Raw genomic sequence first — 17,195 nt, 5'->3', positions numbered from 1 at the left:
CTTACTTAAATCTGCCATGATAGCGCTAAAACATACCGGTGTAGTGAGTTTACATTATTCACCCAAGGAACTTTAGTTATTAGAGAGTTCCGGTTGGACGGTTTTTCACGGGACACATTCCTGACGGATGAGGAGATGCTGCTCTGCTATTGATTAAAGTAAAGTCTGAATGTCATTAAAACTGTTAGCGCCATCTTTTGACACTTCTTCCACTCCCGTCCTTGCACGCTACACCGCTACAACAAAGATGACGGGGAGAAGACGCTGCCGAAGGTGAGCCACGTAAATAAGACCGCCAACAAAACGGCGCATCCTGAAGCGACTGTCAGAAAGCGGCTTGAAGATGATCTGTAAAACATAATTTATGTAACATTTTGACCAAAGAACCACCATTACATGTTATGTAAACCACAAGGAAGTGTTTTACATTTAGAAAAAAATTATAATAATATGATTCCTTTAATGCGCCTTCTAATCCGGTGCGCTTTTTTGTATGAAAAAAGACCACTCATCGGCAGTGCACCTTATAATCCGGTGCGCCCAATGGTCCAGAAAATACGGTACTTCCTGAATTGATTAGAATGATTGAATACATTGACTTGGAGATGAGGACAATGAACATTGTTGTGATGTGGACACACCACTGTTGACTTGTGGTGAACATTCTGACATGGTCCACGTGTGCGTGTGTGTGTGTGTGTGTGTGTGTGTGTGTGTGTGTGTGTGTGTGTGTGTGTGTGTGTGTGTGTGTGTTCTGGCAATGCTTACTTAATGGGGACATCACTCTGTTCACTTTAGGGGACCTCTGACGGTATGGAGACAAAAAAACAGGTCCCCTAAAGGAAACCCTTTTTAAATGATAGTCAGATCCATTCTGAAGATGCCTAATTTAAAAGTGAAACATTTGTTATACTTGCATTAATAGTACTGTGATTCTGTATGGTATCCATCCTTCGTTAAAACTAATATATTTTTCCTAAAACAAAATCTGGTTTAGTGTTCCTTAGGATGACAATTTCATACAGCATGATTATAAAACATTATTACCTTACAGTAGGATTCACATTCAGAATTTTCCATCCTTCTATATATGGTAGTTGGAGTTGCAGACAACTTCATTAGTGCTGCATAGCAGTTTTCAGTAAAGTCACAGAAGATGCTTCAACATTTAAGTGGGAAACTTCCTATAAGAGGACAGCTGTAGTGCTGCATTCTGAGGATTGTTTTTTTTTTTTTAATAAATGGTCCTCAGTAGTGTGGAGAATGCCTATATGTTTAAGAGTTCTTTCTTTATTCATAACCATGTTTAGAGCATCTAGTACTTTTCCTTTGTATATTCTGTATACCAGTTTCTCTTTGTCTTTATAGGTCTGTTTAGTGTCTTAAGACATTGGAATGTGAATACATCCCCCCCTTCTAGCCTTATCAGTGTTGGGACAGGGAGAGGCATCCCTTTTCTGTGGGGGAAGGGGGGGCTGCTTTCTTCTTTAAAGAGTAGTTTTTTTCTCTTTGAATGTTAGATCAACTCGAGTAGCCGATATGAATGTATTGGTGTGGGCTGATCTCCTGAAATTTCAGTAAAACTTGATAATATTCCTATTCTGTCTTGATGGTCCTTTTTACTCAGCATATATGTCATCGAAAGAACTTGGGATTGACCAGTAACTTAGATTCCCTGGGAGGAAGAGCTGGTCGACGCAACAGTAGTCACGTACAAATGTGTGTGAATTATGCAAAATTATTTAAATTTGGTCCCCATGAACCATATTAACTCTTTTCCCCCAGGGTCCCCAGTAAGAATGATCAGCACATTACTTCATCAATCCAGAGATTTAAAGACGTGTATGAGCTAACTGGGCAGTGGACATTTTACACCATTTTTTTTATGCCTCCACAACCTGTAGAAAGGGTGCCCTGCAAAAAGTCAGTGTTCAAAAACAAGGAAAAAAATACAAAAATGAGGGGTATTATATTTGAACTAAGCAAAATTATCTGCCAATAGAACAAGAAAATTTGGCTTGTCAAGACTTTCCAAAACAAGTAAAATTAGCTAACCTCAATGAACCCAAAAATACCTTAAAATAAGTATATTCTCACTAATAACAAGTGCACTTTTCTTGGTAGAAAAATAAATAAATAAATAAATTTAAAAAAGAGTCCTTTTTGCTCAATATGTTGAAAAATATTCTTAAATTAAGTAAATGCTAGTGCCATTATCTTGACATAATGATATGTGCTCGGCATTACATTTCTTGAAACCAGCAAACTTATACTAAAAACTAATTTATTGTTCTTAATGGAAAGGCAACAAGGCAACCGCTTGTTACTCTCGGGGGTCTCCTAGCTACTCAGGCAAACCATATGGTCTAAAAATGCATTTTCCCATCGACAACATGACATCATCGGGCCAAGTACGTGCTCTTTCAGTCAATTAGTGCGCATATATACAGCCCGGCCCCCAAGCTAAAAAAATTTTAATTGTAATTTTGAAGAATTCTTCTGAATGTGCATGAACTATTTCTGTTCAAAATTGTTTGAAATGTGAAATGTTTAAATATTAACTGTCAGTTTACTGTACTGTGCCAACTGTACTACTATATGAGTATGTGTTTTCTATTGTTTCATTGAAAATAAAACAGCAAAATCCATTTGGCTGCCATCTGTTTTAATTATGAGACACAATTGTGTCAAAGTCATGATATTTTTTTCATGCTTGAAATAAGAAATTATTACTTTAAAAAAGTAGTTTTATACTTGTGAGTGTTGATGACACAGCTTTGCAACAGTTGATAATCTAGTTTCAAGCATTTTTTACTCAATATAGGTCATTAAATCTCAGCAACAAGCTGTAATATCTTACTGAGATCATTTAGGACCAAAACACTTAAAACAAGTAAAACACTCTAACATAAAATCTGCTTAGTGAGAATAATTATCTTATCACACAGAAAATAAGCAAATATCACCCTTATTTGAGATATTTAATCTTACTTAGATTTCAGTTTTTGCAGTGTGGTCCCTACAAGTGATGATCAAAAACTTGGTCCCCATTCCAAATGATAACCAGTGTGTGTGTGTGTGTGTGTGTGTGTGTGTGTGTGTGTGTGTGTGTGTGTGTGTGTGTGTGTGTGGGTGTGTGTGCTCTCACCTCCATGTTGCAGGTCGATGAAAGGCCAGAGGACAGTGTAGGCCATTTGCTCTTCAACATGGAAGAAGGGAGCCATGCCACAGCTGGGATGGTCTGAGTGTTGCACCTGAGAGCCAAACTCATCCATGATGTACCACACAGGAACTTTTTCTTCTGCAGACTGAAGGTGGAAGCAGGAAAAGAAGTCACAATCTCACTAGTGAATATACCAACTGCATAGGTCTTCAACTGGTGTCCTCGCAAGTACATAAGGTGGGTTGTGACTAGAGATGTCCGATAATATTGGACTACCTATAAATGCTTTAAAATGTAATATCGGAAATTATCAGTATCGGTTTCAAAAAGTAAAAATGTATGACTTTTTAAAACGCCGCTGTACGGAGTGGTACACGGACATAGGGAGAAGTACAGAGCGCCTATAAACCTTAAAGGCACTGTCCTTGCGTGCCGGCCCAATCACATAATATCTACGGCTTTTCACACACACAAGTGAATGCAAAGCATACTTGGTCAACAGCCATACAGGTCACACTGAGGGTGACCATATAAACAACTTTAACACTGTTACAAATATGCGCCACACCGTGAACCCACACCAAACAAGAATTACAAACACATTTCGGGAGAACATCCGCACCGCACCGTAACACAACATAAACAAAACAGAACAAATACCCAGAACCCCTTGCACCACTAACTCTTCCGGGGCGCTACAATATACACCCCCCGCTACCCCCTACCCCCCACAACCCCGCCCACCTCAACCTCCTCATGCTCTCTCAGGGAGAGCATGTCCCAAATTCCAAGCTGCTGTTTTGAGGCACTGCGATGAGGTGGCGACTTGTCCAGGGTGTACCCCGCCTTCCGCCCGATTGTAGCTGAGATAGGCTCCAGTGCCCCCCGCGACCCCGAAGGGAATAAGCGGTAGGAAATGGATGGATGGGATGTTTTGAGGCATGTTAAAAAAAAACAATACACTTTGTGACTCCAATAATAAATATGGCAGTGCCATGTTGGCATTTTTTTCCATAACTTGAGTTGATTTATTTTGGAAAACCTTGTTACATTGTTTAATGCATCCAGCGGGGCATCACAACAAAATTAGGCATAATAATGTGTTAATTCCACAACTGTATATATCGGTATCGGTTGATATCGGAATCGGTAATTAAGAGTTGGACAATATCGGAATATCGGCAAAAAAGCCATTATTGGACATCTCTAGTTGTGACATTTCTGCTTGGTAGACTTTTCACTTCAGATTTTTTTTTTATATTCCTGGAGCAATTGTTTCGCAAATTTAAATGTCTTTAAATACAAACGACCATTAATCCAGGACAATGTAGCCACCTGCTTTGAGGTAGGAAGTTCAAACAATTGTACGTACTCTAAAACAGTGTTTTTCAACCTTTTTTGAGGCAAGGCACATTTTTTTCATAAAAAAAATACGGAGTCACACCACCAGCAGAAAACGTTAAAAAATGAAACTCCAACAGGTCGTCGACCCTTATTTTGAGTTTGTTTGTGTTTTCCTGTGTGTAGTGCTTTCGTTCTTGTCTTGCGCTGTTATTTTGCTGGCCCTTCCTGTTTTGTTGGTGTTTTCCTGTAGCAGTTTCATGTCTTCCTTTGAGCGCAATTCCCCGCACCTGCTTTGTGTTAGCAAGCAAGACTCGTTAAGTTGTTGCTACCCTTCTCTGTGTGGACATTGTTGATTGTCATGTCATGTGCGGATGTACTTTGTGGACGTCGTAAGTTTTTGCTGTTGCCCAGCATTTTGTTTCTATTTACTTTGTAGCCAGTTCAGTTTTACTTTTGTTTTGCATAGCCATTGCCTTTTCCTTTCGTTCATTTTTGGTTTAAGCATTACATACCTTTTTACCTGCACCCTGCCTCCCGCTGTGGTCTGCATATTGGGATCACAACAAACCATCCTCGTCTCACCCGACACATTCCGACTTTTACAAAGCAATTAACTACCTGCTGCCACGTACTGATATGGAGTATTACGTGGTTACCCTGCCCAGTTTTACACAGCACAGACACTAGGCAACGGCACATTATTTGCAGATTATAATTATTGATTTGCAAAAAATGTTTTTTGGACCAATTAGGTGAAGTTGCATAATTTCACACGGCACACCAAACAGTGGTTGAAAAACAGTGCTCTAAAATGACGTTAACTTCACTTTTTAGCTAACTCTACAGTAAATTTAACCGAGTGCCCTCTTATGTCATTATTGTATCTGCATGTCTTATATATTATTATTATTATTATCTACAAACCCCGTTTCCATAAGAGTTGGGAAATTGTGTTAGATGTAAATATAAACGGAATACAATGATTTGCAAATCCTTTTCAACCCATATTCAATTGAACCGTAGATGGTGAAATCCCTAAATTCCTTGCAATAGCTGGTTGAGAAAGGTTTTTCTTAAACTGTTCAACAATTTGCTCACGCATTTGTTGACAAAGTGGTGACCCTCACCCCATCCTTGTTTGTGAATGACTGAGCATTTCATGGAATCTACTTTTATACCCAATCATGGCACCCACCTGTTCCCAATTTGCCTGTTCACCTGTGGGATGTTCCAAATAAGTGTTTGATGAGCATTCCTCAACTTTATCAGTATTTATTGCCACCTTTCCCAACTTCTTTGTCACGTGTTGCTGGCATTAAATTCTAAAGTTAATGATTTTTTGCAAAAAAAAAAATGTTTATCAGTTTGAACATCAAATATGTTGTCTTTGTAGCATATTCAACTGAATATGGGTTGAAAATTATTTGCAAATCATTGTATTCCGTTTTTATTTATATCTAACACAATTTCCCAACTCCTATGGAAACGGGGCTTGTAGTTCAATACTGTCAGGCAGGATGTAGTGTGCAGCGCTTTTATTGTGAAGTCAAGAGAGTATGGTCTGCTTTGGATCTATTCACGTACTGCAGTGAGACAAACGTTGATGCAATAATTGTCTCAGAAATGTAGAGTTGTTCTCTTTTCGTTCAATTATTGAATTCAATATTTTGTGTTTCGAAGTGTCTTCAATGTGTTCTTTGTACAGTATGAGTGACTTATTAGTTCATTTACATTGTGTAAGCAAAGTTTTCACAGCGCTTCACTGTTTTCACATTTTGCTATATCACAACCTTACTCCAAAACGGAATACATTTCATTTTGTTCTCAAAATTCTGCACACAATGCCCCATAATGACAACGTGAAAAAGTTTTATTTTTCGATATGTTTGCAAATGTATCCCAACAAATTCTATGAATATAGATATTAGATATCTATTTGTGGTCTGAGAGTCTCACAGGTGTATTTTAGCAAACCATTTATTTAGAAATCGTTTCCGTCTGGCCACTCTACCATACAGGGCTGATTAGTGGATTGTCCTTCTGGGAGGTTCTCCTCTCTCCATAGAGCAGGGGTGTCCAAAGTGCGGCCCGGGGGCCATTTGCGGCCCGCAGCTAATTGTTTACCGGCCCGTCACACATTCTGGAAATGCTATTGCAAAAAAAATAAAAGAAAACATTAAAAAAAAGTGGAACGAGGTGAAATCTGACTAGAAAAAGTTGCAATGTTGACACAAAGTTTTTTTTTTCTTTTGTCTATCTTTAGTTTATTTTTTTTGCCATTGCTCAAAAAAAAAAAAGTCAATAATGAATTATTGACTTATTCAAGGCTCCAATTATTTCAAATATTTCACTTTAAAGTGTTTTATGTGGAAAATATTGAATATATTGTGTGGTTGCCATACAAAAACATCAACGTTTTCTTTGACAAAAGAGCATAAAACAAACAAAATAATAGTTCAAACGTAAAATTGATCTCGTAACTTAAGTGTTAAAAGTTAAAAAAAAAAACTAATACAATTGTATCACTTTATGAGTGGGACACCTTTTGGATCCTAAATATATTTAATGGGATTTTATTTATCTTTTCACTGTGATTACTCAAAAATAACAATGAATTAATATCAATGGTGTCTTTCATTATTGATGTTTTTAAGGCTCTAATTACTTCGCATCAAACATTGCTTTCTGAAGGTTTTGGGCAGTGGGGGAAATACTGCATATTTCAGTTTTATTATAAAAAACAAAGTTGTCTTGACAGAAAAGGCATAAAATCTTTTTGTTTTTTTTAATTTTATATCAACCTGAAGTTGATATACTATAGAGATTTACTGTAAGCGTTAAATAAAAAAAATAAAAAAAATAATTTGACTTGTTTTTAACATTTTAATGACTTAGAACCTTTATGGTCCCCGGGAGCCCTAAAGGTAAAAAAAACCCAAAATCCATATATTTTGTTATGATTTGAAAATGAAAACTATCAAAATTGCCCCCGCAGGCTTTAATTTTTCCATGTGCGGCCCTCAGTGGAAAAAGTTTGGACACCCCTGCCATAGAGGAATGCTGTAGCTCTGACAGAGTGACCATGGGGTTCTTGGTCTCATCCCTGACTAGACTAAGACGAATGCAGCAATGTACAGAGACATCCTGGATGAAAACTAATGCTTTCCATCCAGCCTGATGTAGCTTGAGAGGTGCTGCAAAAGGGAAGGAGAGAAAGAGAGGTGTGCCAAGCTTGTGGCATCGTAGTCAAATAGACTTGAGGCCGTAATTGATGCCAAAGTATTGAGTAAAGGCTGTAAATACACTTCTTCCACTCCCGTCCTTGCACGCTACACCGCTACAACAAATATGACGGGGAGAAGACACTGGCGAAGGTGAGCCACGTAAATAAGACCGCCCACAAAACGGCACATCCTGAAGCGATTGTCAGAAAGCTACTAGAAAATGGTCTGTAAAACATAATCTATGCAACATTTTGACCAAAGAACCACCATTACATGTTATGTAGACCACAAGATAGTGTTTTACATTTAGAAAAAAATATCATAAAATGACCCCTTTAATCCGCCCTATAATCCGGTGCGGCTTTTGTATGAAAAAAAGACATAAATAGACCCGCTCATCGGCAGTGCCCCTTTTAACCCGGTGCGCCTTATGGTCCGAAAAATACGGTAATCAAAACAAGAGAATAGAATTCAAAGCCGTTTTCTAATTGAATTTCAGCTCTGGCTTCCACACATTATAGTTTTATTTCAACTAACTAATTGGTGACAGTGTAAAGTGTAGTACGTACCCCTTGGGAAAGTTGGTAAGTCTGGTTGTACAGCCACATACGATCCATCACAAGCTGTACAGCTTGTACTGTACAGTACTGTACGTCAAGTTCCTTTCCATAGAAGTCCAAGCCCATGAGGGAAGCCATTCTCTGCAACAGGCCAGGAATCTCCTCAAGCTGCTGACGCGCATGACCAACACGGTACGTCCAAGCATGGTCAACCAAGAAAACGCTGTGAAGACGTTAAATGGCTTTCATTCAAAAACTTATTTCAAACAGTTTTCCCTAAAACACTGTAAAGCAGACCCGGGCAAATTAAGGCCCGGGGGCCGCATGGGGCCCGTTAAGCTTTTCAATCTGGCCCGCCGGACATTCCCAAATTATTTTTTTTAGATCTTTATGATGGAAACTGTAGCTGCCATTATGATGTGCAGTGATGTTTTCAAATGACCGTAAGTCTTGAACTATACAAAGTAGAGATGTCCGATAATGGCTTTTTTGCCGATATCCAATATTCCGATATTGTCCAACTCTTAATTACCGATTCCGATATCAACCGATACCGATATATAAAGTCGTGGAATCAACACATTATTATGCCTAATTTTGTTGTGATGCCCCGCTGGATGCATTAAACAATGTAACAAGGTTTTCCAAAATAAATCAACTCAAGTTATGGGGGGAAAAAGTGCCAACATGGCACTGCCATATTTATTATTGAAGTCACAAAGTGCATTATCTTTTTTAACATGCCTCAAAACAGCAGCTTGGAATTTGGGACATGCTCTCCCTGAGAGAGCATGAGGAGGTTGAGGTGGGCGGGGTTTGGGGGGGCGGGGTTGAGGTGGGGGGACGGGGTAGCGGGGGGTGTATATTGCAGCGTCCCGGAAGAGTTAGTGCTGCAAGGGGTTCTGGGTATTTGTTTTGTTGTGTTTATGTTGTGTTACGGTGCGGATGTTCTCCCGAAATGTGTTTGTCATTCTTGTTTGGTGTGGGTTCACAGTGTGGCGCATATTTGTAACAGTGTTAAAGTTGTTTACGCGGCCACCCCAGTGTGACCTGTATGGCTGTTGACCAAGTATGTGTTGCATTCACTTGTGTGTGTGAAAAGCCGTAGATATTATGTGATTGGGCCGGCACGCAAAGGCAGTGCCTTTAAGGTTTATTGGCGCTCTGTACTTCTCCCTACGTCCGTGTACACAGCGGCGTTTTAAAGAGTCATGAATTTTACTTTTTGAAACCGATACCGATAATTTTGAAACCGATAACGATAATTTCCGATGTTACATTTTAAAGCATTTATCGGACGATAATATCGGCAGTCCGATATTATCGGACATCCCTAATACGAAGTATTTCAATGGTTGGAATCTGCGCTTTTGCATGATATACTAGTTACTATTGTAATCTAATTAGTTACTATGGTAATCTAAGTTGTTACTATGGTAATCTAAGTCACAGCAGCTTTAGACGAGGCACCAAAAAGTGTGGGCGGGGAGTGTTTCCACAGAGTGTTTCCACAGAGTGTTTCCAGAGCGGCCGGCCTTAAATGCGGGTGTCAGGGACAGCTAAAGCTTAGTGATATATCAGATTGTAGGTGTTTTTTTTATTACCCTTTGTGTTCATATTTCGCTGTTTCATGCATTTTTGTTGAATTTCGCTTTATTGTAAAATATGTCGATGGAGAGGGGGTGTGACGTACATGTGTTGTCAATATTCAGTGTTTTATTATTCATAGTTAATATTGTAAATCCCACATTCTTTATTTTCATGTACATTCTGGGTGTCTCATTCAGTAAAAAAATTTAAAATTCCGTTCCGTTTTTTAAGGCGGTCTGTCATAACGTTTTTAGCATTCAATCAGACATTATTGTGAGGTTTTGTATTAGTGTTCCGAAAAATAGATATACCGGCCCCCAGACACCTTTTTTTCTCTAAATTTGGCCCCCGGAGTCAAAATAATTGCCCAGGCCTGTTTTATGTGAAAGTAAAGGAAAGTAATATCATGTATGAATTGATGATCAAGTCTTTCTTTTTTGATCAATACCACAATAATATCATACCGTGAAGATATTGTACTGTGAGATGTTGATATCGTTGCATTTGTATTTGTTATATATGTGTTTTTTTGTAGGCATGAAAGCCTTTTTGTATGACATTACATAACTAAGGCAGCACGGTGGATACAGGTATTAGTGCGTGTGCCTCACAATACGAAGGTCCTGGGTTCGATCATGGGCTCGGGATCTTTTATGTGTGGAGTTTGCATGTTCTCCCGGTGACTGTGTGGGTTCTCTCCGGGTACTCCGGCTTCCTCCCACCTCCAAAGACATGTACCTGGGGATAGGTTGATTGGCAACACTAAATGGTCCCTAGTGTGTGAATGTGAGTGTGAATGTTGTCTGTCTATCTGTGTTGGCCCTGTGATGAGGTGGCGACTTGTCCAGGGTGTACTCTGCCTTCCGTCCGATTGTAGCTGAGATAGACTCCAGCACCCCCCGCGACCCCGAAAGGGATAAGCGGTAGAAAATGGATGGATGGACATACATATATATATATATATATATATATATATATATATATATATATATATATATATATATATATATATATATATATATATATATATATATATATGTATATACTGTATATACCGGCCTCCAGACACATTTTTTTCTCAGAATTTGGCCCTCCGAGTCAAAATAACTGCCCAGGCCTACTGAAAACACTCAATGCAATTTGATCAAGTCTTATGCAATCAAAAGATTCATTTTAAAAGTACATCGGATTCGCTATAAAAGTACATTTCTCTAAGTTTTACAGCTTTGAGGTGGTGGGCGGGTTTAGTGGCTAACAAATATAGAATAAAGATGGATATAAACAAACTCATATGCACGCACGCAGACAAGTCAACTTGTGCGAGTCATGAACGAAACGTTCAAAACCTGCAAGTTTTTACTGACATCGGCACTCACTGCTTCTCGTCGCCATTAACTCTGTCAAGGACTCGCCCCTGATACCCTAATAAAGATAATAAACCAGGACATATGTAATTAATTATGCTCAAAACTGCATTTGTATAACTGTATTAGCCCCCTAGAAATCAGGCATGTGAGCGCCCTTTGAGGGGAAAAAAAAGACTACATCAATACTACATTTTCTGCAATTGGGTGCATTTCCACTCTACATTTTACCTTTAGATTGTTTCTGCTCTACCAATCTCTTTTGGCCACGTAATGTACCACCACATTTTTATTTAGTTTCATTATTACAAGTGAAAATGTCATTTACAATTCTATAACATGCATGCAAAGGACTCAGAAAAAATTTCTTTTTTGGCAACACTTTTCTGTAGCCACTCCCACTCGGGTAATATACTTACGGTGTTGTCACCTCCGTTTACGTTCGTCATGTCAAAAATATACCTTCTCGGTGGCTACTAATAAATACTATATAACAACTGGTTTAAAACTTTATTTTTCGGACTATAAGGCGCACTTAAAATCCTTTCATTTTCTCAAAAATAGACAGTGCGCCTTATAACCCGGTGCGCCTAATGTACGGAATAATTCTGGTTGTGCTTACTGACCTCGAAGCAATTTTATTTAGTACATGGTGTAATATTAAGTGTGACCAGTAGATGGTAGTCACACATAAGAAATACGTCTAGACTGCAATATGACGCCAGTAAACAACACCAAAACTTTAAATGTTCCATTGAAAATAAAGAACATTACACACGGCGCTCAAAAATCTGTCAAAATGTTCAGTATGACTTTCAAGCCGCACCGCTTGATGGATTGTCGACCCATTACTGCTACCATAGTCAGATATACAAGTATTACTATGGTGTGTGTATAAGGACCGCAAAATAGCACCTATTAGCAGACATATTATCTGCCGTTTTGTTTCACAATATTATGCAAAACCAACTGTTCCTGCCTTTTGGTACCTGCTGATGTGTATTTGAGATCTGCATAAGTCCTGAAAATTGCTGCACGTGCCGATACCGTAGTCGAAAAGCTTCTTCTTTTTCTCTATCTTCTTGTTATGGGACTGTGAGGAGGCGTGGCCTGCAGCCCTGCAGCGAGGCGGGGTGTGCCAGGGCCGGCTCCGAGATCGAAGAAGAAGACGAAATAGAAGAAGAAAAAGAAGAAGAAGAAAAAGAAGAAGAAGAAGAAAAAGAAGAAAAAGAAGAAGAAGAATAAGAAGAAGAAGAAAAAGAAGAAATAGAAGAAGAAGAAGAACAAGAAGAAACAGAAGAAACAGAAGAATAAAGGAGGAATGAAGAAAAGGTGAAAAAGGAGGAAGACGAGATGAGAAGACGAGAAGAAGAAGAAGAGCGGGAAAGACCAGCGGAAGAAAAGAGGAGACAGGAAGAAGAGAGGAGAAGAAATGAAGAAAAGACCGGGTGTACAGTTGGCCGTGGCCGACTTCCTTTCCCGCTCCCTCAAGGGGGGGGAGTAGACGCGGCCGGACGACGTCCCGGCCTACGTCTGGCGGGGGAGGTATGTGAGGAGGCGTGGCCTGCAGCCCTGCAGCGAGGCGGGGTGTGCCGGGGCCGGCTCCGAGATCGGCGGCAGGTGCGTAGACGGCCCACCTGGGCGCAGTTGTCTGATCACCTGTCACTCTACAAAAGGGCAGCAGCCGAGAAGGACGGGGGGGGAGAAGTTGGAGCTGATGAGACAGAGAGAACCCGAGCACGAGCGAGAGCAAGACGGACACAGAGATGCGGAAGGCTGAAAAGCAACCGGAAGAGTGCGACTATCACCAGAGGCGAGTGCTGAAAAGCAGAAGGGCAAGAAAAGAGGAGTTTATTGCAAAATAAACAAAATCTCAAAACTGCCACGCCTGTCATGTCCGTCATTGGTGGTCCGAGGAACCCAGAGGTGCGAGTCTTCCACAGGGACATTCACCCTCTGCTGTTGCCATTTCTAATATAATGTAGCATAAAGTTCTTACTTATATCTCGCTATGGAAGCGCTAAAAACTACCGGTGTAGTGAGTTTACATAATTCACCCAAGGAACTTTAGTTATTAGAGAGTTCCGGTCAAACGGTTTTTCACAGGACACATTTCCGGCGTTGTTGTTGCACTAGTGAGCCACGGATGAGAAGATGCTGCTCCGTTATTGATTGAAGTAAAGTCTGAATGTCATTAAAACAGTTAGCTCCATCTTTTGACACTTCTTCCACTCCCGTCCTTGCACGCTACACCGCTACAACAAAGATGACGGCGAGAAGACGCTGCCGAAGGTGAGCCACGTAAATAAGACCGCACACAAAACGGCGCATCCTGAAGCGACTGTCAGAAAGAGACTTGAAGATGATCTGTAAAACATCATCTATGCAACATTTTGACCAAAGAACCACCATTACATGTTATGTAGACCACAAAGAAGGTTTTGCATTTAGAAAAAAAAAAATTATAATATGACTCCTTTAATGCGCCTTATAATCTGGTGCGACTTTTATATGAAAAAAGATCGAAAATAGACCATTCATCGGTAGTGCGCCTTATAATCCGGTCCGCCCTATGTTCCAGAAAATACGGTATACAACTTGTATTTTAAGATTGCTATTATTGACCCTTATTGAATAACACAAATATATTTGTACTATTCAAACATGTGTTAAAAAATAAATTAACAACATGAATTTAAATACCTTAACCTAAATGATTTCAACTTCCAAATAAAAACGATGTGTAACGAAGCATCTTGCCATTCTTACCTTGCTGGTTGTGAGGTAAGCAGTCCACTCTTTTGGGTCACAATTACTTTTGAGCCAATTACTGCTCCATTCTTAGTCCTGTCTCCATCCGGGCAATCGTCTTCATTTTCTTGGATCTGCATGATTCCAAACACCTCCCCAGCATCAAAAATCTGTCAAAAAACACAATTATATTTCTTTAAGCAATAAACTATTGGGATGAATTTGCAAGCCCTTTGTTGACAATGGCAAGGGTATACCCCCTCGAAGAAATATACTTCAAACAAAACATGGAGCCTAATCACTGACTTTGCCAAGACAGCATGTGGCTTGAGGAGGCAGGGGAACATTCAGGGCACTTGGCCCCCGTTTAAACGGGACAACAAACCTGATTTTTTTTGGCCCTCAAGTCGATCCGCTAACTCCTTCAAGACTGTTGGAAAACCATTTCAGGTGACTACCTCTTAAAGCTCATTTGCACACTCTTTAAAGAGTGTGCAAAGCAGTAATCAGACCAAAGGGTGGCTATTTTGAAGAAACTAGGAAATAAAACATGTTTTCAGTTATTTCACCTTTTTTTTTGTAAAGTACAATTTACACATGTGTTCATTCATAGTTTTGATGTCTTCAGTGACAATCTACAATGTAAATAGTCATGAAAATAAAGAAAACACATTGAATGAGAAGGTGTGTCCCAACTTTTGGCCTGTAATATATATATATATATATATATATATATAGATCAGTGACGTGCGGTGAGGTTCATGGCTGGTGAGGCACTGACTTCATCACAGTCAGATTTACAAACATATGAACCCTAAAGAGTATCTTATTCACCATTTGATTGGCAGCAGTTAACAGGTTATGTTTAAAAGCTCATATCAGCATTCTTCCCTGCTTGGCACTCAGCATCAAGGGTTGGAATTGGGGGTTAAATCACCAAAAATGATTCCCGGGCGCAGCGCCGCTGCTGCCCACTGCTCCCCTCACCTCCCAGGGGGTGAGCAAGGAGATGGGTCAAATGCAGAGGACAAATTTCACCACACCTAGTGTGTGTGTGACAATCATTGGTACTTTAACTTAACTTTAACTTTACACATACAAATTGTAGCACACAAAAAAGCACATTTAATTAAAAAAAACGTTATTATGGTCTTACCTTTACTTATAAATGAAGTCCATGCGCAGCTCCTTTTGAACAAAAGCATCGATAACTTGTTTATAGAAGTCTTCCTTATCTTTCTTCAGTTTTAAAAGTCTCTCTGTCTCGATGGAGATGATCCTTCAGATATTATCCCCTGCTTCTATTGAAAGTCCAGTTTAGAAAACTGTTTTATTTTAGATATGTAATCCTCCATGTTAAAAGTCCAGGCGAGAGGAAAAAATAAACGATCGCTGCTAACTGTTGCTGCTTGTTGTCACTTATTCTGCAGCCGAGTAGTCGCAAGAATGATCTCTGGGATCACTACCGCCCTCTACCACCAGGAGGCGGGATTACTGCGAGCCTCACCCAGTGCGTCTTTTGCAGCCGTTTTATGATTGCTCAGCACAAGAAATACGTTACACACATACAGTTGTTGACAAAATACACTGTACATTATATACCTCAGCTAACTAAACTATGGAAATGTATAATATAATTCATATAGCAATAAGGTCTCACTGCACAGCAGGCCAGCAGTTAGCCGAGTCCGCAATCCATGTTGAGGCTCAACTGGCTGGTGACTCACCGCAAGTCTCTTCTCAGTATTTGAACGGCAAATGTGAAAATTCAGCGATTTTGAATAAAAATAATCTAAAACTGGTGAAGTTAAATGGAAAATAACTTTATAGTATAATCACTGGATACATATAACAATTTAATTAATTTTTTTTCTTTTTACATTTTTTTTCTTTCCATGATGGCACGTGAGGCCCCGCCTCACCTGCCTCCCCTGACTGCACGTCACTGATATATATATATATATATATATATATATATATATATACACATACATAGATACATACATACGATCCGATTTTTTCCCCGATTCAAAAGGATTCTCTATTCATTCAATACATAGGATTTCAGCAGGATCTACCCCAGTCTGCTGACATGCAAGCAGAGTAGTAGATTTTTGTAAAAAGCTTTCATAATTGTAAAGGACAATGTTTTATCAACTGATTGCAATAATGTAAATTTGTTTTAACTATTAAATGAACCAAAAATATGACTTATTTTATCTTTGTGAAAATATTGGACACAGTGTGTTGTCAAGCTTATGAGATGCGATGCAAGTGTAAGCCACTGTGACACTATTGTTCTTTTTTATTTTATTTTTATAAATGTCTAATGATAATGTCAATGAGGGATTTTTAATCACTGCTATGTTGAAATTGTAACTAATATTGATACTGTTGTTGATAATACTCATTTTTGTTTCACTACTTTTGGTTTGTTTTGTGTCGTGTTTGTGTCTCCTCTCAATTGCTCTGTTTATTGCAGTTCTGAGTGTTGCTGGGTCGGGTTTGGTTTTGGAATTGGATTGCATTGTTATGGTATTGCTGTGTATTGTTTTGTTGGATTGATTAATTAAAAAAAAATATATATATATATATATATATATATATATATATATATATATATATATATATATATATATATATATATATATATATATATATTCAAAAATAAATTTAAATTTTTTTAAAAAAAAACGATTTTTTAAAAATGAGAATCAATTCTGAATCGCGCAACGTGAGAATCGTGATTCGAATTCGAATCGATTTTTTCCCACACCCCTAATACATACATACATACATACATACATACATACCTACCTACCTACCTACACATATATATATATATATATATATATATATATATATATATATATATATATATATATATATATATATATATATATACTAGAGATGTCTGATAAATGCTTTAAAATGTAATATCGGAAACTTTGATTGATTGATTGATTGAGACTTTTATTAGTAGGTTGCACAGTGAAGTACATATTCCGTACAATTGACCACTAAATGGTAACACCCGAATAAGTTTTTCAACTTGTTTAAGTCGGGGTCCACTTAAATTGATTCATGATACAGATATATACTATCATATATACTATCATCATAATACAGTCATCACACAAGATAATCACATTGAATTATTTACATTATTTACAATCAGGAGTGGGGTGGGGGGGTGGGG

At 38.7% G+C, this 17,195-nt stretch overlaps 1 protein-coding gene across 2 annotated transcripts in view; it reads right to left on the bottom strand.

The window, feature by feature from the left end:
• The window catches only part of ttll12 (tubulin tyrosine ligase-like family, member 12), an 81,812-nt gene that overhangs the window by 58,887 nt on the left and 5,730 nt on the right, over positions 1 to 17,195 (bottom strand). For both annotated transcript variants that reach the window (XM_062067051.1, XM_062067053.1), the window contains exons 2-4: positions 14,015 to 14,166; positions 8,301 to 8,514; positions 3,149 to 3,308 (exon numbers count right to left, since the gene is read on the bottom strand). In XM_062067051.1, the coding sequence (XP_061923035.1) occupies positions 3,149 to 3,308; positions 8,301 to 8,514; positions 14,015 to 14,166 (526 nt within the window). The remainder of the gene's footprint in view (positions 1 to 3,148; positions 3,309 to 8,300; positions 8,515 to 14,014; positions 14,167 to 17,195) is intronic.

This window comes from Entelurus aequoreus, linkage group LG12 (genome assembly GCF_033978785.1).
Source record: "Entelurus aequoreus isolate RoL-2023_Sb linkage group LG12, RoL_Eaeq_v1.1, whole genome shotgun sequence".
NCBI lineage: Eukaryota > Metazoa > Chordata > Actinopteri > Syngnathiformes > Syngnathidae > Entelurus > Entelurus aequoreus.
Note: the sequence above shows the minus strand (reverse complement) of the source record. Positions and strands in the feature narration are given on the sequence as shown.